At 40.6% G+C, this 24,756-nt stretch overlaps 1 protein-coding gene across 1 annotated transcript in view; it reads right to left on the bottom strand.

The window, feature by feature from the left end:
• Positions 1–24,756, bottom strand: part of LOC127926217 (NACHT, LRR and PYD domains-containing protein 12-like) — a 142,388-nt gene that overhangs the window by 114,657 nt on the left and 2,975 nt on the right. Inside the window, exons 2-7 of the mRNA XM_052511667.1 lie at positions 16,008–16,124; positions 15,584–15,668; positions 15,229–15,457; positions 13,069–14,866; positions 12,609–12,782; positions 7,277–7,450 (exon numbers count right to left, since the gene is read on the bottom strand). Of these exons, the coding sequence (XP_052367627.1) occupies positions 7,277–7,450; positions 12,609–12,782; positions 13,069–14,866; positions 15,229–15,457; positions 15,584–15,668; positions 16,008–16,124 (2,577 nt within the window). The remainder of the gene's footprint in view (positions 1–7,276; positions 7,451–12,608; positions 12,783–13,068; positions 14,867–15,228; positions 15,458–15,583; positions 15,669–16,007; positions 16,125–24,756) is intronic.

The following is a 24,756-nucleotide window of genomic DNA, read 5'->3' as shown; positions in this document are numbered from 1 at the left end:
ATATATATATATATAATAAATATATGCCATTTAGCAGATATGCCATTTAGCAGATATGCCATTTAGCAGATATTAGCATTGATATTAGCATCAGATTGGACTGATCATATCAGCATCATGTTATATCTACAGTAGCTTTGATTGGATAATATAATATATAATAATATATGCCATTTAGCAGACGCTTTTATCCAAAGCGACTTACAGTCATGTGTGCATACATTCTACGTATGGGTGGTCCCGGGGATCGAACCCACTACCCTGGCGTTACAAGCGCCATGCTCTACCAACTGAGCTATAGAAGGACCATATATTATTATTATTATATTATGAAGAATCAATTGGCAAGCATATATAGACAGACCACAACACAGAGTTGCAATTTTCCAATAATGGACGAACCAGGAAATGAACAGGGTCAACACCCAAGAGGAGGAAGAAGAGGAGCAAGGATGCGTGGTGGAAGGCAAAACAGAGGAAGAGTCAGAAGAGGACATAGGCGCATATCTGATGACATAAGGGCCACTATTGTAGACCATGTTGTCAATCATGGCCTTACAATGGCTCAGGCGGGTCGAAGGGTGCAGCCGAATATTGGGAGATCAACCGTGTCCTCAATAGTTCAAACGTTTCGAAGAGAGAACAGGTATGTCCACCAATGTACAGTGCACTGTTACTGTATATAAGCAGTATACTGTATACTTCCTACAATGCTTCATATTACAGTAGTCCACTTGTATTTCACAGCATACCGAAATATACTCTATACAGATACATACTGCACCTTACATGCACCCACCTGTATGTTTTACAGTAAAATGTGTGTTCGCATAGTTTTTGTCTATGTGAAAGCGTGCGATGCATCACTGCATTTCCCCACATAGGACTGCAAGATTACCTCAAACCGGTGGCAGAGGACGCCTTTTCACACCTCAACAGGAGGAGGCTATTTGCACCATGGTCCGAGCAAACAATGCCACGAGACTCAGGGAAATACAAAGGACCATTATAGAAGACAACGATGTCTTTGAAAACATCCATACGGTTAGCATCTCAACCATCTACAGGGTGCTGCATAGAAACCAGATGAGTATGAAACAGCTGTACCGTGTACCATTCCAAAGGAATGAGGACAGAGTTAAGGAGCTACGGTACCAGTATGTACAGTTAAAACATATATCTATGTAACTACTTTACAGCAACATTTTATAGTGATACATAGTACAGTAAGCATAAACTGCACACATTTCCATTGCTGTGGTACGAACATGCAATATATATACATTTTATGTCACTCTTCCTTACCAAAACAAATTCAACTGTGTGTTCTGGGATATAGCGTATAATGGAGTTGGAATCAAGTGAACCCTCTCACAACTTTGTATACGTGGCTTCAACCTGACCAAATGCAGAAGGCGGGGTCGGAATGTCATCGGTCACAGAGCTACTGTGGATTTGCCAGGCCAACGGGGAGGAAATATCACCATGTGTGCTGCTATTTCGGAGCATGGTGTCCTAACCCATATCCCCCTTATAGGGCCATACAACACCCAGCATCTACTCAACTTTTTAGAGACTCTCTACAGGGCTCTCATCCCTGATGATGAGAGGGGTCTGCTTAGAGAGGATTTGCCAAAGTATGTGGTCATTTGTGATAATGTGAGTTTCCATCGATCCAACATCATAAGGCAATGGTTTGTGACCCACCCGAGGATGCTCATAGAATTCCTCCCACCTTATTCACCATTCCTTAATCCAATTGAGTAGTTATTTTTAGCATGGAGGTGGAAGGTGTACGATCGTCAGCCACACACACAGATGACCCTGCTGGCTGCAATGGATGCAGCATCTGAGGACATCACAGTAGACGCCTGCAGAGGATGGATAAGGCATTCCAAAAGATTCTTTCCACGTTGCATTGGAAGGGAAAATATCCGGTGTGATGTGGATGAGAATATGTGGGCCGACAGACAGGAACGTCTGGATGTGTAGAGACAGCACAACAGTGCTGCGGGCAAAGTTGTGCCTTAGGGGTGGTTTCCTGTGTTTCTTTCTAATTTAGTTTTTTTCCCTTTGTGCCCCTTGGGTTGTCCAGTCTCTTTCAATCAATAACCCACATACAGTAATATGTAAATAGTACTGTTGAAATTGATATATGCCATAGAAGTGCAGCCTTGTGCATTTTCAATACAGTAGCTGTCATCCAAACTGTAGCCTAAGTTTACATCAGGTAATACTGTCAAAGTACACAGTTACATTGACAACATGCCTAAACATTTTGACGACCTTGTTCATGAACAATGACTCAATGACTTATCATTCTGATGACACTGACATGATCATTGGCATGAATATTTACTTTTGAGAGATGTACTATGGATTTTTAGTGACTGACTAGCTTTAGAAACATATATATTGTATATTGCAGTTTGTACAAATAGTTCTGAGAAATGCACTTACGTTTTTTTTTGGATTGCTTAAACACTAAAATTAAAAGTAGTACACTATTAGCAAAACCTTACACTCAAGAAGTAAAAAAAAATCTATCATGAAGTCACGTCCTTGCAATACCAAAGCACTGACTGTCAAATTACCACACCCTCCAACCTATTGGTTCAACACAGTCATCAGGTGTGCAAACACTCGTTTGCTTAATTGTAGACACACCAATCAGGTGTATAAGCACTATAAAAAGCAGCAGGTGAGTTCATCGGTCTTCAAGCACAATGGAAAGAGTCAGAGAAAGAATAAGAGGAGGAGGAGGAGGAGGAGGAGGAGGAGGAAGACGACGACGACAAGAAGGTGCTCAAAGAGGACGAATCTGACAAATGAGATCCGCGCAACACTGGTTGACCACGTTGTCAACCACGGCCTGACGCTGAGGGAGGCTGGACTGCGAGTACAGCCAAATCTAAGCCGATATACAGTGGCAAGTGTGATGAGAACATTGACTGGAAAATAGGTATTGTAAAAATATCATCATATCAAAAACATCTGCACGGTTTCAGTAACTGCTTACAGTACTGTATTCTATGCACCATCAGCAACCTCATACACCATCAGCACTTCTGTTACCTTTTCCTGTGAAATTACTGTACTATTGTATACTGAGTTTTTCTCTACATAGGATTGAGGGTCAGGGACGACAAGGGGGAAGGTCTCCTATATTCACAGAACAGCAAGAGAGGGAGATAGTAAACATGGTTTTGGCCAACAATGCTATAACACTCAAGCAGCTCCAATCTAACATTGTCAATAACCAATAGCCATTTCCAACGATATCCATCAGGTCTCAACATCAACACTGGCACGCATCCTAAAACAAAAACATATTCAAATGAAGCAAATTTATCGAGTGCCTTTCGAGCGCAATTCCGAAAGGGTGAAACGACTGCGGCATGATTATGCAGAGGTATGTATTCACCCTAACAGTGTGATCTTGCATACTGTCTCATAATCTTTTACTGTACTGTAATATGTATACTAGATCTACACTGAACTACATATTTTTGCCTGACACTGTTTTTCAGAGTTTTACGAATGGATGGAGAGGATATCCAGCATGAGTTCATTTACTTAGATGAGGCTGGGTTCAACCTGACGAGAACACGAAGGAGGGGAAGAAACCTCATTGGCCACAGGGCTATAGTCAATGTCCCAGGGCAACGTGGGGGTAATATAACACTCTGTGCAGCCATTACACAGAATGGGGTCCTCCACCGCCATGCCCATATGGGCCCTTACAACACAGCACTCATACTTACATTCTTGGACCAATTGCACAACATAACAGCAGCAAATCAAATCGATCATATGCAAAACATTGTTGTCTGGGACAATGTGTCTTTCCACCGCTCTGCTCTGGTTCAGAACTGGTTTCAGAAACATCCACATTTCACCGTCCTATATCTTCCACCATACTCTCCATTCCTCAACCCTATAGAAGAGTTTTTCTCGGCATGGCGGTGGAAGGTATATGATCTCCGTCTCCAGGCTGAGGTACCCCTCATCCAAGCCATGGAGGAGGCCTGTGACCAGATGGAGGTAGCAGCAATGCAAGGATGGATTCGTCATTCAAGACGTTTCTTTCCAAGGTGTCTTGCTAATGACAACATTGCCTGCGATGTTGATGAAATTCTCTGGCCAGATCCAGCTAGGCGAAGAGACAATGTCTAGTTATTTTTTATTTAATTTTTTTGATCTTACAATACGTAAAGTGACGTTTGGTTACAGTATTATGAATCTCCATGTCAACATTTTGGGTGTGTTGAGAAATAAATGAGTTTCTTCAGTCTGCAACATTGGTCTTGTGTAGTGTTTGGTGAATTGACATTATATTTGTACTTTGTTGATAGTAGCCTAGTCTAATCATATGGAAGTAGAAGTGCTAAAAGTGTTTTAGGTTTATCACAGCAGAGTGTAACTCGTACAACCAGAGTATAGTAATGTGAAACGTGTGTGTTTCATATGGGAACAAAGTTAGTTAGGTTTTTAAAAAGAAGTGTATAGTTTTTACAAACTTTTACTTTCAAACGTTTAATTTTGCAAAGGATCTGTAGTGTTGTGCTAATTGTGTGTAGTGTTTTGAAAATCGTGCTTAAGCAATCAAAAAAACTGTAACAGGCCTTGTCTTGTTTTATTATGAAAAGTACAATATATCCTTGTACACTTGTACAACTATGGAGCGTATGTCCAGATATAATTGTTCAATTTGTTATTCAACATAAAAGACAACAAATGATCACATTGGTATTTTAACAGTGTTATTGTAAGAGTTTAAATACATTGGAAGAGAGGTCTTGGGTCAAGGTTCTCACAACTATAGGAAGACGCGCAGTGTGTGTGTGTGTTTGTCCAGTGTGTGTCCAGTGTGTGTGTGTGTGTGTCCAGTGTGTAGTGTGTGTCCAGTGTGTGTGTGTGTGTCCAGTGTGTGTGTGTCCAGTGTGTGTGTGTGTCCAGTGTGTGTCCAGTGTGTGTGTGTGTGTTCAGTGTGTGTGTCTGTGTGTGTCCAGTGTGTGTCTGTGTGTGTCCAGTGTGTGTGTGTGTCCAGTGTGTGTGTGTCCAGTGTGTAGTGTGTGTCCTCTGTGTGTGTGTCCCAGTGTGTGTGTGTGTCGTGTGTGTGTGTGTGTGTGTCCAGTGTGTGTGTGTGTCCAGTGTGTGTGTCCAGTGTGTGTGTGTGTGTGTGTCCAGTGTATGTGTCCGTGTCCAATGTGTGTGTGTTTGTGTGTCCAGTGTGTGTGTGTGTGTGTGTTCAGTGTGTGTGTGTGTGTGTGTGTGTGTGTGTGTGTCCAGTGTGTGTGTGTGTTCAGTGTGTGTGTGTGTGTGAGTGTGTGTGTGTCCAGTGTGTGTGTGTGTCCAGTGTGTGTGTGTCCAGTGTGTAGTGTGTCCAGTGTGTAGTGTGTGTGTTTGTCCAGTATGTGTGTGTTTGTCCAGTGTGTGTGTCAAGTGTGTGTGTGTCCAGTGTGTAGTGTGTGTGTGTGTGTCCAGTGTGTGTGTCCAGTGTGTGTGTCAAGTGTGTGTGTGTGTGTGTGTCCAGTGTGTGTGTCAAGTGTGTCCAGTGTGTGTGTGTCCAGTGTGTGTATGTGTGTGTGTGTGTGCCAGTGTGTGTGTGTGTGTGTGTGTGTCCAGTGTGTGTGTGTCCAGTGTGTGTGTGTCCAGTGTGTGTGTGTGTGTGTCCAGTGTGTGTGTGTGTGTGTCCAGTGTGTGTGTGTGTGTGTGTGTGTGTGTGTGTGTGTGTGTGTGTGTGTGTGTTGTTCGTGTACAGTGTGTGTGTGTGTGTGTGTGTGTGTGTGTGTGTTGCCAGTGTGTGTGTGTGTGTGTGACCAGTGTGTGTGTGTGTGTGTCCAGTGTGTGTGTGTGTGTGTGTGTGTGTGTGTGCCAGTGTGTGTGTGTGTGTGTCCAGTGTGTGTGTGTGTGTGTGTGTGTGTGTGTGTGTGTGTGTGTGTGTGTCCAGTGTGTGTGTGTGTCCAGTGTGTGTGTGTGTGTGTGTCCAGTGTGTGTGTGTGTGTGTCCAGCGTGTGTGTCACTGACAGAGAGAATGTGTGTGTGTGTCTGTGTGTCATGTTATTATTTCAGGGACACTGAGGAGCCTTCATCATAAACCCTAAACCCTGGATAGAGGGGCTCAGTGAATGTGGAGGTGAATGTGATCAGGTGGGTCAGTGTGTCAGAGGAGGCTCTATAGAAGGACAGAGTGCCGGCTGGCCAGTCCAGATACACTCCTACTCTGTGGGAGCTGGAGGAGGGGACGTCTATGGTAGTGGGATTACTATTGTGACAGGCAATGTAACTGTAGTCAGAGCAGGACAGACTCCAGGACTTGTCATTGTATCCAAGACAACAGTCAATACCCCCTCCTCTCCTGCTGATTCCTTTATATGTCACTCCTATAACAGCCCTTCTCCCACTCCTCTCTACCTCCCAGTAACAGCGCCCAGTCAGACCCTCTCTACACAGAACCTGTTCACAGTCCTCAAATCTCTCTGGGTGATGAGGATACGGCTGCTCCTCTCTCCTCCATGTCACCTTTCTGTTCTCCTCAGACAGAGAGAGGAGTCTGTTTACTGTGTTTGGGTCCAGTGTGAGATCACAGACATCTGATGGATGAAACCAGACACAATATTAGAAATCATCATCATTCACATTAGAATGTTAACTCACTTTTCACTAATTCATTTAATGTAGATGTTTCTAGGTATCAAAAGGAGAAGTTAAGGTAACTTGAGACTTGTTGAATGATCATATGTTATACTGTATGGTAATATAAAACACAATTATTACCATCAATTACACACACACACACACACACACACACACACACACATTGTCAAAGCAACTCTTTGTAAAATGTGGTTTCTGCTTCTGTAGAACTACAGCTGATATTTAATATGACCAAGTCAGTAATGATGTTGGTCTTTGACTTTGACTTAACTTGAATTAAGACTTATTCTTAGTCATATTCTTCACATCAGTCAACACTCACATTTTCTAAGTCCAGGTTTCATTCTGTTCTCTCCACCATGTTCCACACTGTAGCGGTAAGCAGAAGAACAGACAGTCATTGAGGGATACACACACACACACACACATGTTTGTGCCCAGTGTGTGTGTCCAGTGTGTGTGTCCAGTGTGTGTGTCCAGTGTGTGTGTCCTGTTTGTGTATTGTCACTCTCACACACACAGCATATAACTTTGTCCAGGTTCAGAATGTTTGTCTTAACCAGCCTGATAAGTCCAACATGTCTGATATGAACATTGACATAAACCCTCTACATACTTGAGTTTCTCCAGTCTGCAGTGTGGATCCTCCAGTCCAGCAGAGAGCAGTCTGACTCCTGAGTCTCCTGGGTGATTGTAGCTCAGGTCCAGCTCTCTCAGGTGTGAGGGGTTTGACCTCAGAGCTGAGACCAGAGAAGCACAGCCTTCCTCTGTGACTAGACAGCCTGACAGCCTGCAAAGAGTGAAATCATATTAAAATCACACTGTTATTCTTTGGTGGTGAAAATAGTGGCAGTATATTTTTCTACATATTCAGATATATCACTGTCCTGAAAGCTGCCGTATCTATTAATAAATTAACATATCATTATTATAAATGATCAAAGTATTGCCTGTTTTTGTAGAGAAAGAAATATATAGTACGAATATGTGAGTAGACTGACCAGACCAGTTTAAAAAGCAGTATCAGTCAGAAGACAGACAGTGAGGAATCAGATTTAGATTGTATTGAGTATACAGTCCACACCATATCTATTTAGACAGTGAGGAATCAGATTTAGATTGTATTGAGTATACAGTCCACACCATATCTATTTAGACAGTGAGGAATCAGATTTAGATTGTATTGAGTATACAGTCCACACCATATCTATTTAGACAGTGAGGTATCAGATTTAGATTGTATTGAGTATACAGTCCACACCATATCTATTTAGACAGTGAGGAATCAGATTTAGATTGTATTGAGTATACAGTCCACACCACATCTATTTAGACAGTGAGGTATCAGATTTAGATTGTATTGAGTATACAGTCCACACCACATCTATTTAGACAGTGAGGTATCAGATTTAGATTGTATTGAGTATACAGTCCACACCATATCTATTTAGACAGTGAGGAATCAGATTTAGATTGTATTGAGTATACAGTCCACACCATATCTATTTAGACAGTGAGGAATCAGATTTAGATTGTATTGAGTATACAGTCCACACCATATCTATTTAGACAGTGAGGAATCAGATTTAGATTGTATTGAGTATACAGTCCACACCACATCTATTTAGACAGTGAGGTATCAGATTTAGATTGTATTGAGTATACAGTCCACACCATATCTATTTAGACAGTGAGGTATCAGATTTAGATTGTATTGAGTATACAGTCCACACCACATCTATTTAGACAGTGAGGTATCAGATTTAGATTGTATTGAGTATACAGTCCACACCATATCTATTTAGACAGTGAGGTATCAGATTTAGATTGTATTGAGTATACAGTCCACACCATATCTATTTAGACAGTGAGGTATCAGATTTAGATTGTATTGAGTATACAGTCCACACCATATCTATTTAGACAGTGAGGAATCAGATTTAGATTGTATTGAGTATACAGTCCACACCATATCTATTTAGACAGTGAGGAATCAGATTTAGATTGTTTTGAGTATACAGTCCACACCATATCTATTTAGACAGTGAGGAATCAGATTTAGATTGTATTGAGTATACAGTCCACACCATATCTATTTAGACAGTGAGGTATCAGATTTAGATTGTATTGAGTATACAGTCCACACCATATCTATTTAGACAGTGAGGAATCAGATTTAGATTGTATTGAGTATACAGTCCACACCATATCTATTTAGACAGTGAGGAATCAGATTTAGATTGTATTGAGTATACAGTCCACACCATATCTATTTAGACAGTGAGGAATCAGATTTAGATTGTATTGAGTATACAGTCCACACCATATCTATTTAGACAGTGAGGTATCAGATTTAGATTGTATTGAGTATACAGTCCACACCATATCTATTTAGACAGTGAGGTATCAGATTTAGATTGTATTGAGTATACAGTCCACACCATATCTATTTAGACAGTGAGGAATCAGATTTAGATTGTATTGAGTATACAGTCCACACCATATCTATTTAGACAGTGAGGTATCAGATTTAGATTGTATTGAGTATACAGTCCACACCATATCTATTTAGACAGTGAGGAATCAGATTTAGATTGTATTGAGTATACAGTCCACACCATATCTATTTAGACAGTGAGGAATCAGATTTAGATTGTATTGAGTATACAGTCCACACCATATCTATTTAGACAGTGAGGAATCAGATTTAGATTGTATTGAGTATACAGTCCACACCATATCTATTTAGACAGTGAGGTATCAGATTTAGATTGTATTGAGTATACAGTCCACACCATATCTATTTAGACAGTGAGGAATCAGATTTAGATTGTATTGAGTATACAGTCCACACCATATCTATTTAGACAGTGAGGAATCAGATTTAGATTGTATTGAGTATACAGTCCACACCATATCTATTTAGACAGTGAGGTATCAGATTTAGATTGTATTGAGTATACAGTCCACACCATATCTATTTAGACAGTGAGGAATCAGATTTAGATTGTATTGAGTATACAGTCCACACCATATCTATTTAGACAGTGAGGAATCAGATTTAGATTGTATTGAGTATACAGTCCACACCATATCTATTTAGACAGTGAGGTATCAGATTTAGATTGTATTGAGTATACAGTCCACACCATATCTATTTAGACAGTGAGGAATCAGATTTAGATTGTATTGAGTATACAGTCCACACCATATCTATTTAGACAGTGAGGTATCAGATTTAGATTGTATTGAGTATACAGTCCACACCATATCTATTTAGACAGTGAGGTATCAGATTTAGATTGTATTGAGTATACAGTCCACACCATATCTATTTAGACAGTGAGGTATCAGATTTAGATTGTATTGAGTATACAGTCCACACCATATCTATTTAGACAGTGAGGAATCAGATTTAGATTGTATTGAGTATACAGTCCACATCATATCTATTTAGACAGTGAGGTATCAGATTTAGATTGTATTGAGTATACAGTCCACACCATATCTATTTAGACAGTGAGGTATCAGATTTAGATTGTATTGAGTATACAGTCCACACCATATCTATTTAGACAGTGAGGTATCAGATTTAGATTGTATTGAGTATACAGTCCACATCATATCTATTTAGACAGTGAGGTATCAGATTTAGATTGTATTGAGTATACAGTCCACACCATATCTATTTAGACAGTGAGGTATCAGATTTAGATTGTATTGAGTATACAGTCCACACCATATCTATTTAGACAGTGAGGTATCAGATTTAGATTGTATTGAGTATACAGTCCACACCATATCTATTTAGACAGTGAGGAATCAGATTTAGATTGTATTGAGTATACAGTCCACACCATATCTATTTAGACAGTGAGGAATCAGATTTATATTGTATTGAGTATACAGTCCACACCATATCTATTTAGACAGTGAGGAATCAGATTTAGATTGTATTGAGTATACAGTCCACACCATATCTATTTAGACAGTGAGGTATCAGATTTAGATTGTATTGAGTATACAGTCCACACCATATCTATTTAGACAGTGAGGAATCAGATTTAGATTGTATTGAGTATACAGTCCACAACTTATCTATTTAGACAGTGAGGAATCAGATATAGATTGTATTGAGTATACAGTCCACACCATATCTATTTAGACAGTGAAGTTAACATTTTAAATGTGTCTCTATACACCAACATTTTGGATTTGAGGTCAAATGTTTCATATGAGGTGACAGTATATAATGTCCCCTTTTATTTGAGGATATTTTAATACATATCTGTTTAAATGTTTAGAAGAATTAAAGCATTTTATGTTTCTAGTCCCCCATTTGAAGAAGTCATAAGTATTCTGACACTTAAAGTGTATTAAATTAGTCAAAAGTTTATCTGGTCCCATATTCCTCGAACACAATGAGACATCAAGCCTGTGACGCCTTGACTGAGAAAGATCATGAATGAATCATGAATAATAATGAGTGAGAAAGTTAGAGGCTACAACAAAACATGCTAACCTCTCACCATTACCAATAACAGAGGCTACAACAAAACATGCTAACCTCTCACCATTACCAATAACAGACTACAACAAAACATGATAACCTCTCACCATTACCAATAACAGAGACTACAACAAAACATGATAACCTCTCACCATTACCAATAACAGAGGCTACAACAAAACATGCTAACCTCTCACCATTACCAATAACAGAGTCTACAACAAAACATGCTAACCTCTCACCATTACCAATAACAGAGACTACAACAAAACATGCTAACCTCTCACCATAACTAATAACAGAGACTACAACAAAACATGCTAACCTCTCACCATTACCAATAACAGAGGCTACAACAAAACATGCTAACCTCTCACCATAACTAATAACAGAGACTACAACAAAACATGCTAACCTCTCACCATTACCAATAACAGAGACTACAACAAAACATGCTAACCTCTCACCATAACTAATAACAGAGACTACAACAAAACATGCTAACCTCTCACCATTACCAATAACAGAGGCTACAACAAAACATGCTAACCTGTCACCATTACCAATAACAGAGGCTACAACAAAACATGTTAACCTCTCACCATTACCAATAACAGAGGCTACAACAAAACATGCTAACCTCTCACCATTACCAATAACAGAGGCTACAACAAAACATGCTAACCTCTCACCATTACCAATAACAGAGGCTACAACAAAACATGCTAACCTCTCACCATTACCAATAACAGAGGCTACAACAAAACATGCTAACCTCTCACCATTACCAATAACAGAGGCTACAACAAAACATGCTAACCTCTCACCATTACCAATAACAGAGGCTACAACAAAACATGCTAACCTCTCACCATTACCAATAACAGAGGCTACAACAAAACATGCTAACCTCTCACCATTACCAATAACAGAGACTACAACAAAACATGCTAACCTCTCACCATTACCAATAACAGACTACAACAAAACATGCTAACCTCTCACCATTACCAATAACAGAGGCTACAACAAAACATACTAACCTCTCACCATTACCAATAACAGAGACTACAACAAAACATGCTAACCTCTCACCATTACCAATAACAGAGGCTACAACAAAACATGCTAACCTCTCACCATTACCAATAACAGAGGCTACAACAAAACATGCTAACCTCTCACCATTACCAATAACAGAGGCTACAACAAAACATGCTAACCTCTCACCTTTAACCTCAAATAAAAGGTGACATTCTGTACTGTCACCTAATATGAAACATTATATCTCAAATCCAAAATGCTGGAGCAGAGCACCACATTTAAAACTGTAAGCTTCACTGTCCAAACACATATGGTGTGGACTATGTGTGTCTGGTAAACACATGTGGATCTGGTGAACAGTTATCACTTGTTGACCAACTACAGGAATACTGACCTCAGAGTCTCCAGTTTACAGTGGGGATTCCCCAGTCCAGCAGAGAGCAGCTCCACTCCTGAATCCTTCAGGTCATTGTTACTCAGATCCAGCTCTCTCAGGTGTGAGGGGTTTGACTCCAGAGCTGAGACCAGAGAAGCACAGCCTTTCTCTGTGACTCCACAGCCTGACAGCCTGATAAAGAGATCATCATGACTTCACAAACACACTGTTCATTTAACACCAGTAGTGTAGAAGGACAATGGCAGATGCATTTGGTTTATTCTCTCAAACAACATATAGATTAATCTTCCGTTTCCTAGAATTGTATGGTCATATTGTTATACAGATGTGAAAATCAAAGAATTTATTCAATATGTTATTCAATATAATATTATACACATATTATGATGCATATTTTTCTCTAAACTGAATATTTCTTCCTGATGATTAGTTCTTATATGTCATTTTATCTACTCACAGAACAGCTCTGGAGGCTTTGACCACTGGCAGCAGCCTCAGAAGACCTTCCTCTGATCTGGAGTATTTCTTCAAGTCAAACACATCCAGCTCCTTTTCTGAAGTCAGCAACACAAAGACCAGAGCTGACCACTGTGCAGGTGACAGGTTGGGTTTTGAGAGACTTCCTGATCTCAGGTAGCTTTGGATCTCCTCCACTAGAGAATGGTCATTCAGTTCATTCAGACAGTGGAACAGATTGATGCTCCTCTCTGGAGAGAGATCCTCCCCGATCTTCTCCTTGATGTACTTGACTGTTTCTTCATGGCTCTGTGAGCTGCTTCTTGTCTTTGTCATTAGACCTTGTAAGTGCTTCTGATTGGACTCCAGTGAGAGGCCCAGAAGGAAGCGGAGGAAAAGGTCCAGGTTTCCCGTCTCACTTTGTAAGGCTTTATCCACAGCACTCCTGTAGAAAGCAACTTCAGCATTGTCTCTGAAGAGCAAAGAAAAGATCCTGGACTTTGTTTGCAGTTTGTCCATTAGATGCTCATTGTTGTTGATGAATGAGAGGAACACATATACAGCAGCCAGAAACTCCTGAATGCTCAGATGAACAAAGCAGTACACCTTGTCCTGGTACAGCCCACATTCCTCTTTAAAGAGCTGTGTGCACAATCCTGAGTACACTGAGGCTTCATTGACATCAATGCCAGCCTCTTTCAGGTCTTCTTCATAGAAAATCAGATTGCCCTTCACAAGCTGTTGAAAAGCCAGTTTTCCCAGTGACAGAATGCTCTCTTTATTCCAGTGTGGACCTGTCTCTTCTTTCCCAAGATACTTTTCATTCTTCTGTTTGGTATGAAACACCACAAGGTGTGTGTACATCTCAGTCAGAGTCTTGGGCATCTCTTCTCTCTTATGTTTCAGCATGTGTTCAAGGACTGTTGCAGAAATCCAACAGAAGACTGGAATGTGGCACATGATGTGGAGGCTCCTTGATGTCTTTATGTGTGAGATGATTCTGCTGGCCAGGTCCTCATCACTGAATCTCTTCCTGAAGTACTCCTCCTTCTGTGGGTCATTGAACCCTCGTACCTCTGTCACCTGGTCAACACACACTGAAGGGATCTTATTGGCTGCTGCTGGTCGGGTAGTTATCCAGAGGAGAGCAGAGGGAAGCAGATTTCCCTTGATGAGATTTGTTAGCAGAACATCCACTGAGGTTGACTCTGTGACGTCCCAACAGATCTTGTTCTTCTGGAAGTCTAGGGGCAGTCGGCACTCATCCAGACCATCAAAGATTAACAGAACTTTGTACTTGTCGTAGGTCAAGATTCTTGATTGTTTGGTTTCCATTGAGAAGTGATTGAGAAGTTCAATGAAAGTGTGTTTGTCCCCTTTCATCAAATTCAGCTCCCGAAAAGGGAATGAAAATACAAATTGGACATCCTGATTTGCTTTTCCTTCAGCCCAGTCCAGAATGAACTTCTGCACAGAGACTGTTTTTCCAATGCCAGCGACTCCCTTTGTCAGCACAGTTCTGATAAGTTTGTCTTGTCCAGTTAAGGGTTTGAAGATGTCGTTGCATTTGATTGCAGTCTCTGGTCTTGCTTGTTTTCTGGTTGTTGTCTCAATCTGTCTCAGCTCATGTTCATTATTGACCTCTCCTGTTCCACCCTCTGTGATGTAGAGCTCTGTGTAGATCTTATTGAGAAGTGTTGGGTTTCCTTGTTTAGCGATCCCCTCAAATACACATTGAAAATTCTTCTTTAGATTAGATTTGAGTTCACGTTGGCAAATCACAGCAAGCTCATCTGAATCTAGAAATAACACAGAGGATATTAATATTACGTCTGTTTTAATGCCTACAGTATTGAAGGACTGTTATAAAGTTGTACATTATAATAATTTATTATCTTAACTGACTGTATAAATGTGTAAATGTTTTCATAATGCATTACAGACTGGTGTGACTGATTATATTATTATTGGTATTATTAATGTTGTCTCTCTCTGTAAATTAATCACCACAACACATCCCTGCTGCTACTTGATGAGGTCACTAGGTGTTGTGTTAAGGCTGCTACAATATCATTGAGTTACACAGCTACTTTAGCTGTACTTTAGCTACAGCTTTTAAATGTTATAAAACACCATTCAACATGAGGCAGACAGATCTTACATTTCTCCAGTGTGTCAGCAAGCTCCTTCTGGTTCATTTTCCTCAGGATGTGCAGTGTGATCTTCAGAGCCCCCTCTCTGGCACTGCTCTCCTGCTTCTCATCTTCAGCGTCCACCACTTCCTTATCCTGCTTCTGACTCCCAAAGCCTTCTGGGAATTCTGGACTAAGAATCCTCTTGAACATCTTCAGCTCGTTCTTCACAAATGTCATCATTTTCTCTTCAAGCAACTGACATAAATAAAGTAAATAAGTTAAGCAAGATAATAAATGCTTTCTCATTAACACAATAAATGATTGACAGATCAACTTTACTTGAGGTAAACAAAAACAAATGTCCATAACAGGACCACATACACTGAATATGGAGGCCAGGTCTGTTTGATGACTCTGGGAAGACTGACCACTGAGAATCTCTGACTCTGATCTCTTCTGTTGGTTTCTGTGGACAAAACATGAGGTTACATCTCCTCATCCAGGGAGTTCACACACACACACACACACACACACACACACACACACACACACACACACACACACACACACACACACACACACACACACACACACACACACACACACACACACACACACACACACACACACACACACAGGGAGGGAATGTTGTGTTTGTTTAATATTGTTTTAGGACTATGAAAATGGACAAAAGGATGAGCCTATGGATTATGAAAACAACAACGATAAATGGGAAAATGGGAGGAGAAATGACTAGAGACAGTGTTGTTTAACTCACTGACCAGGACCCATGAGTTCTTCTTACCTTTGTTCAGTAGAAAAGTCTCCCTTTCTAAACATTATAGGACGATCCATAGACCAGTCACTCTTCATAGACACACAGCTGGGAACAGGGGAGGCTGGTCTCTCCTGCCTGATTGGACTTCAACACAACAGAGACAAACATTACATCTCTCATCTACTCTGAGCTCAGATGGGGAAACATAAGAAGAGTTTCACAAATATAACTGACTTCCAGACGTTAGTTAATGGCGCGAGCAGTGTGTCATTTTTAATAACTAAATTAATTTAGCGTCGCGAGCGTTGTAGTCAGTCTGTCAGCCCCGCTAAAAGGCTGGTGTCGTTACTCTGCTTCTCCGGGTGTCTCTCTGGGGGATGTTGAGGTAAATTTACTAACCGGGAGGGTTGAATGATGTAATTTATTGGAGGGCTGGAAGACGCACTTTCGAGGTTGTTTACTCACAATATCAGATATTAAGATGAATTTTATAATGAATATGTACTGAGGTTGAGGTTCTGACTAGTGATTATTTACCCGGGGTTCAATACCTGCTATTGAGGCGCCCTGAAAATAATATTCAAAAGTTCGGTCCTTGGACACAGAGGGTTTAAACACTAAAGTTACCGTCCATCTAGTGAAGAGAGGAGAACCGGACAGAGGTAGCCAGCATCCGTCAACGAGAGAGGGAGAGCCTCACCGGGATTTAACAGGTGGAAGAAACAACCGGGAGCTCCATCCGTCCACAAGAAATGCAGACAGCCGGTGATGATGTAGTGGTAGCTATGGTAACTAGGATGCTGCTGGTAGAGTAGCTATGGTAACTAGGATGCTGCTGGTAGAGTAGCTATGGTAACTAGGATGCTGCTGGTAGAGTAGCTAGCTGCTGGTAGAGCTAGCTAGCTTGTACCGAGCTGTAACCGATGCTGCTGCTAGCAGGTTTACCGTGTCCGTCTAGCTCGTTCTCTGTCCCTCCTCTCGATGATGAATACGGTGAAACACAAAATGAAACAAGGATAGAGAGTGAAAAGGATCTGGCTACACTCACACTGTCCCTGACCGTAAAGAAAAAGCAAATTGAACAATAAACTTCGGTGTCTCAACACTAAAACAAACTCCGTCGTTATTCCCCAAGATCACCTCAGTCCACTCTGCGCGTAACCGGCTTGGCGCCACACCGAACGGGGACGCGGACTGTTCTGTACGGGACGCGGACTGTTCTGTACGGGGACGCGGACTGTTCTGTACGGGACGCGGACAGTTCTGTACGGGACGCGGACGGTTCTGTACGGGACGCGGACTGTTCTGTACGGGACGCGGACAGTTCTGTACGGGACGCGTGTTCTGTACGGGGACGCTGACAGTTCTGTACGGGACGCGGACTGTTCTGTACGGGACGCTGACTGTTCTGTACGGGGACGCGGACTGTTCTGTACGGGACGCGGACTGTTCTGTACGGGGACGCGGACAGTTCTGTACGGGACGCGGACGGTTCTGTACGGGGCTGGACGTACGGGACAGTTCCCGCGGAGAACGCTGGACTGCGGACATGAGCAGATCAGTGCAACACAATCAACTAAACCCAGTCTTTACAGTGGGTTACATTAGTAATATTCATTTTTTATTATTATGTTAAACAAACATTCAATATTTTGAGATCTGGGACCATGTTCACACAGTGTCTCAGAGTAGAACATTGGTCGTATAAGTGCTGAGAATAAAGACATTTTACACATATGGGTATAAGTGGGTGGGTAACTATGCATGAAGTCTCTAGTCCCACCTAGTCGGCAGATATTTAGGACACCTCGTGAGCTAGTAGATAAGAGTTAACAGCAGCTGTCCTAAGTAGTTAAGAGTTAACAGCAGGTGTCCTGAGTAGTTAATAGTTAACAGCAGCTGTCCTAAGTAGTTAATAGTTAACAGCAGGTGTCCTAAGTAGTTAAGAGTTAACAGCAGGTGTCTTGGTAGTTAAGATTACTAGGTAGAAATACTATAGAATAATGCAGTGAGTCAGTGGTTCCTGCTCCACATGTAATTGTTTTGGAGTAGTTAAAATAATGTTTCGATGTTTGATAGGATCAATCTATAAATAATGTTTTGATATTTGATATGATCAATCCATTAATAATATATGTCTTGTGCTTTTGGCAATGATTTATGTATAATAATTATGTATAACAAGTGATACCATGTATGTCTCTAAAGCGTTTTGTCTTCATTTTGGCAGATTAACTCATGTTTATTCCCCAAGATTAACTCAGGTTTTCACCCAGTGGCTAAGGAATTGGACCTGTGGCCTAAAGTTGGCTGGTTCAAATCCCGGTGTAAAATGTGCGATTTGCCAACTGCTGGGTTGTGTGATGTCATTTATTGACGGGCTGGAAGACGTACTCTGTCTTTTCTATTCTGAGGTTGTTTACTCGCAATATCAGATATTAAGATGATTTTTATAATGCATTTATTCTAAGGTTGAGGTTCTGACTAGTGATTATTTACCTGGGATTCAATACCTGCTATAGTCACTTTTTTTCTCACCCAAAAGCAACACAGCCCAAATAGGAGATATACAGCAAACTAAAGTAATGAGACCATTTTAGAAAATCATGGGACATATAGTCTGTGGTTGCTGCTATTTTATGTCCATCATATTGCTGCTTGTAGCCTATAACTGATGCTTCATGGTCTATTGCTGCTTGTAGACTATAACTGATGCTTCATGGTCCATCATATTGCTGCTTGTAGACTATAACTGATGCTTCATGGTCCATCATATTGCTGCTTGTAGACTATAACTGATGCTTCATGGTCATATTGCTGCTTGTAGACTATAACTGATGCTTCATGGTCCATCATATTGCTGCTTGTAGTCTATAACTGATGCTTCATGGTCATATTGCTGCTTGTAGTCTATAACTGATGCTTCATGGTCCATCATATTGCTGCTTGTAGTCTATAACTGATGCTTCATGGTCCATCATATTGCTGCTTGTAGACTATAACTGATGCTTCATGGTCCATCATATTGCTGCTTGTAGACTATAACTGATGCTTCATGGTCCATCATATTGCTGCTTGTAGTCTATAACTGATGCTTCATGGTCCATCATATTGCTGCTTGTAGACTATAACTGATGCTTCATGGTCCATCATATTGCTGCTTGTAGACTATAACTGATGCTTCATGGTCCATCATATTGCTGCTTGTAGACTATAACTGATGCTTCATGGTCCATCATATTGCTGCTTGTAGTCTATAACTGATGCTTCATGGTCCATCATATTGCTGCTTGTAGACTATAACTGATGCTTCATGGTCCATCATATTGCTGCTTGTAGACTATAACTGATGCTTCATGGTCCATCATATTGCTGCTTGTAGACTATAACTGATGCTTCATGGTCCATCATATTGCTGCTTGTAGACTATAACTGATGCTTCATGGTCCATCATATTGCTGCTTGTAGACTATAACTGATGCTTCATGGTCCATCATATTGCTGCTTGTAGACTATAACTGATGCTTCATGGTCCATCATATTGCTGCTTGTAGACTATAACTGATGCTTCATGGTCCATCATATTGCTGCTTGTAGATTATAACTGATGCTTCATGGTCCATCATATTGCTGCTTGTAGACTATAACTGATGCTTCATGGTCCATCATATTGCTGCTTGTAGACTATAACTGATGCTTCATGGTCCATCATATTGCTGCTTGTAGACTATAACTGATGCTTCATGGTCCATCATATTGCTGCTTGTAGACTATAACTGATGCTTCATGGTCCATCATATTGCTGCTTGTAGATTATAACTGATGCTTCGTGGTCATATGCTCCCATCTATCGGACATGTTGCAATGAAAAGTTATTAATTCACCTACAGACGTTGGTGGGGCTGCTGAGAAATAAAGTGTATTTTTTTGTTAATTCCTTAGATCTCTAACCTGCCCCACATATCTCAAGCCAACTGCTGGACTTTCACATAGAAGTTACTTGGTCATCCACTTCAAACCACATTTGAAAAATAAAACATGTGGCTCGTTGATCAAGTGTTCTGCCTTGCAATAACATAACAAAACAAAAACAGCAAAATGCTGAGACAGGTTTTGATTAACAAAATAATCAGTGCTATTTAGTACCATAATGGTATTTACTAACAATATTATTACTATAAACAGTTTCTAAAATAATTCGGGTTAAGGTTAATGCTAAAATAGGTAATACATAGTGTTAGATGATGATGTAAAAAGGTCTTTATAAATACATTTGATTGATTGTTAGGTTCAGGGATTTTAAGGTAAAAAACATTATGGGTTTATAGGTCTCTTGCTCCTCCCTGTGGCCTTCTGTGTGTACTACATATTTCATTCACGACACCTGCTAGGCTCATAATCTGAAATAGCAACTGCGTCAGATCTACAAATCAATGAGCTGGACCTGTCCATTTGTTTTCTAACTCAGTGAAACTGCGCAGCTTTCACTCAATCCGATGTCTACGAACGAACATTTCGATGCTTATCAAATTACCCAGCAGCCATTTAGAAACAACAAGTAGTCAAAACAAGTGTTATTTCTTAATTAAAAAATGTCTTCTGGCTGTTTAAATCGGCCTCATCTTGAAAAAGAGGACAGGTTTTGTTTAGGTTGTATACCTTTTTCTGAAAACAAATATGCTTAACCATGACCAGAAAATGTTTAAGGTTTAGCACTGTGGGTCACCATATTAAATTAAAGCTATGCATGAGGTCTCTAGTCCCACCTCGTGAGCTAGTAGATAAGAGTTAACAGCAGGTGTCCTAAGTAGTTAAGAGTTAACAGCAGCTGTCCTAAGTAGTTAAGAGTTAACAGCAGGTGTCCTAAGTAGTTAAGAGTTAACAGCAGCTGTCCTAAGTAGTTAAGAGTTAACAGCAGGTGTCCTAAGTAGTTAAGAGTTAACAGCAGGTGTCCTAAGTAGTTAAGAGTTAACAGCAGGTGTCCTAAGTAGTTAAGAGTTAACAGCAGGTGTCCTAAGTAGTTAAGAGTTAACAGCAGGTGTCCTAAGTAGTTAAGAGTTAACAGCAGGTGTCCTAAGTAGTTAAGAGTTAACAGCAGGTGTCCTAAGTAGTTAAGAGTTAACAGCAGCTGTCCTAAGTAGTTAAGAGTTAACAGCAGGTGTCCTAAGTAGTTAAGAGTTAACAGCAGGTGTCCTAAGTAGTTAAGAGTTAACAGCAGGTGTCCTAAGTAGTTAAGAGTTAACAGCAGGTGTCCTAAGTAGTTTTTAAGAGTTAACAGCAGCTGTCCTAAGTAGTTAAGAGTTAACAGCAGGTGTCCTAAGTAGTTAAGAGTTAACAGCAGCTGTCCTAAGTAGTTAAGAGTTAACAACAGGTGTTAAGTATTTTTAAGAGTTAACAGCAGCTGTCCTAAGTAGTTAAGAGTTAACAGCAGGTGTCCTAAGTAGTTTTAAGAGTTAACAGCAAGTAGTTAAGAGTTAACAGCTGTCCTAAGTAGTTAAGAGTTAAAAGGTGTCCTAAGTAGTTAAGAGTTAACAGCAGGTGTCCTAAGTAGTTAAGAGTTAACAGCAGGTGTCCTAAGTAGTTAAGAGTTAACAGCAGGTGTCCTAAGTAGTTAAGAGTTAACAGCAGGTTAGTCCTAAGTAGTTAAGAGTTAACAGCAGGTGTCCTAAGTAGTTAAGAGTTAACAGCAGGTGTCCTAAGTAGTTAAGAGTTAACAGCAGGTGTCCTAAGTAGTTAAGAGTTAACAGCAGGTGTCCTAAGTAGTTAAGAGTTAACAGCAGGTGTCCTAAGTAGTTAAGAGTTAACAGCAGCTGTCCTAAGTAGTTAAGAGTTAACAGCAGGTGTCCTAAGTAGTTAAGAGTTAACAGCAGGTGTCCTAAGTAGTTAAGAGTTAACAGCAGGTGTCCTAAGTAGTTAAGAGTTAACAGCAGGTGTCCTAAGTAGTTAAGAGTTAACAGCAGGTGTCCTAAGTAGTTAAGAGTTAACAGCAGGTGTCCTAAGTAGTTAAGAGTTAACAGCAGCTGTCCTAAGTAGTTAAGAGTTAACAGCAGGTGTCCTAAGTAGTTAAGAGTTAACAGCAGGTGTCCTAAGTAGTTAAGAGTTAACAGCAGCTGTCCTAAGTAGTTAAGAGTTAACAACAGCTGTCCTAAGTAGTTAAGAGTTAACAGCAGGTGTCCTAAGTAGTTAAGAGTTAACAGCAGGTGTCCTAAGTAGTTAAGAGTTAACAGCAGGTGTCCTAGTAGTTAAGAGTTAACAGCAGGTGTCCTAAGTAGTTAAGAGTTAACAGCAGGTGTCCTAAGTAGTTAAGAGTTAACAGCAGCTGTCCTAAGTAGTTAAGAGTTAACAGCAGGTGTCCTAAGTAGTTAAGAGTTAACAGCAGGTGTCCTGAGTAGTTAAGAGTTAACAGCAGGTGTCCTAAGTAGTTAAGAGTTAACAGCAGGTGTCCTAAGTAGTTAAGAGTTAACAGCAGGTGTACTATAATACTATAGAATAATGCAGTGAGTCAGTGGTTCCTGAGCCACATGTAATTGCATTGCAGTAGGTAAAAATAATGTTTGATATTTCTATATGATCAATACATTACTAATATAGACCTACATGCAACAGTATGTCTTGTGCTTTTGGCAGTGATTTATGTATAATAATTATAATAAGTCATACCATTTATGTCTGCACAGCATTTTGTCTTCATTTTGGCAGATTAACTCAGATTTTCACCCAGCAGCTGAGGAGTTGGTGCTGTGGCCAAAAGGTGGCTGGTTCAAATCCCGGGCCAGGAAAAAACCCACCAGAAGTGATCTGATGACTGGAAGGCTGCTTGATTCACATCCTCTAAACATTAACCTTCACCAGAAGTGATCTGATGACTGGAAGGCTGCTTGATTCACATCCTCTAAACATTAACCTTCACCAGAAGTGATCTGATGACTGGAAGGCTGCTTGATTCACATCCTCTAAACATTAACCTTCACCAGAAGTGATCTGATGACTGGAAGGCTGCTTGATTCACATCCTCTAAACATGAACCTTCACCAGAAGTGATCTGATGACTGGAAGGCTGCTTGATTCACATCCTCTAAACATTAACCTTCACCAGAAGTGATCTGATGACTGGAAGGCTGCTTGATTCACATCCTCTAAACATTAACCTTCACCAGAAGTGATCTGATGACTGGAAGGCTGCTTGATTCACATCCTCTAAACATTAACCTTCACCAGAAGTGATCTGATGACTGGAAGGCTGCTTGATTCACATCCTCTAAACATTAACCTTCACCAGAAGTGATCTGATGACTGGAAGGCTGCTTGATTCACATCCTCTAAACATTAACCTTCACCAGAAGTGATCTGATGACTGGAAGGCTGCTTGATTCACATCCTCTAAACATTAACCTTCACCAGAAGTGATCTGATGACTGGAAGGCTGCTTGATTCACATCCTCTAAACATTAACCTTCACCAGAAGTGATCTGATGACTGGAAGGCTGCTTGATTCACCTCTATCCTCTAACTGGAAGGCATCCTCTAACCTTCACCAGAAGTGATCTGATGACTGGAAGGCTGCTTGATTCACATCCTCTAAACATTAACCTTCACCAGAAGTGATCTGATGACTGGAAGGCTGCTTGATTCACATCCTCTAAACATTAACCTTCACCAGAAGTGATCTGATGACTGGAAGGCTGCTTGATTCACATCCTCTAAACATTAACCTTCACCAGAAGTGATCTGATGACTGGAAGGCTGCTTGATTCACATCCTCTAAACATTAACCTTCACCAGAAGTGATCTGATGACTGGAAGGCTGCTTGATTCACATCCTCTAAACATTAACCTTCACCAGAAGTGATCTGATGACTGGAAGGCTGCTTGATTCACATCCTCTAAACATTAACCTTCACCAGAAGTGATCTGATGACTGGAAGGCTGCTTGATTCACATCCTCTAAACATTAACCTTCACCAGAAGTGATCTGATGACTGGAAGGCTGCTTGATTCACATCCTCTAAACATTAACCTTCACCAGAAGTGATCTGATGACTGGAAGGCTGCTTGATTCACATCCTCTAAACATTAACCTTCACCAGAAGTGATCTGATGACTGGAAGGCTGCTTGATTCACATCCTCTAAACATTAACCTTCACCAGAAGTGATCTGATGACTGGAAGGCTGCTTGATTCACATCCTCTAAACATTAACCTTCACCAGAAGTGATCTGATGACTGGAAGGCTGCTTGATTCACATCCTCTAAACATTAACCTTCACCAGAAGTGATCTGATGACTGGAAGGCTGCTTGATTCACATCCTCTAAACATTAACCTTCACCAGAAGTGATCTGATGACTGGAAGGCTGCTTGATTCACATCCTCTAAACATTAACCTTCACCAGAAGTGATCTGATGACTGGAAGGCTGCTTGATTCACATCCTCTAAACATTAACCTTCACCAGAAGTGATCTGATGACTGGAAGGCTGCTTGATTCACATCCTCTAAACATTAACCTTCACCAGAAGTGAAATGACTGGAACTGCTTCACATCCTCTAAACATTAACCTTCACCAGTGATCTGATGACTGGAAGGCTGCTTGATTCACATCCTCTAAACATTAACCTTCACCAGAAGTGATCTGATGACTGGAAGGCTGCTTGATTCACATCCTCTAAACATTAACCTTCACCAGAAGTGATCTGATGACTGGAAGGCTGCTTGATTCACATCCTCTAAACATTAACCTTCACCAGAAGTGATCTGATGACTGGAAGGCTGCTTGA

The sequence above is a fragment of the Oncorhynchus keta genome, unplaced genomic scaffold (genome assembly GCF_023373465.1).
Source record: "Oncorhynchus keta strain PuntledgeMale-10-30-2019 unplaced genomic scaffold, Oket_V2 Un_contig_720_pilon_pilon, whole genome shotgun sequence".
Lineage (NCBI taxonomy): Eukaryota > Metazoa > Chordata > Actinopteri > Salmoniformes > Salmonidae > Oncorhynchus > Oncorhynchus keta.
Note: the sequence above shows the minus strand (reverse complement) of the source record. Positions and strands in the feature narration are given on the sequence as shown.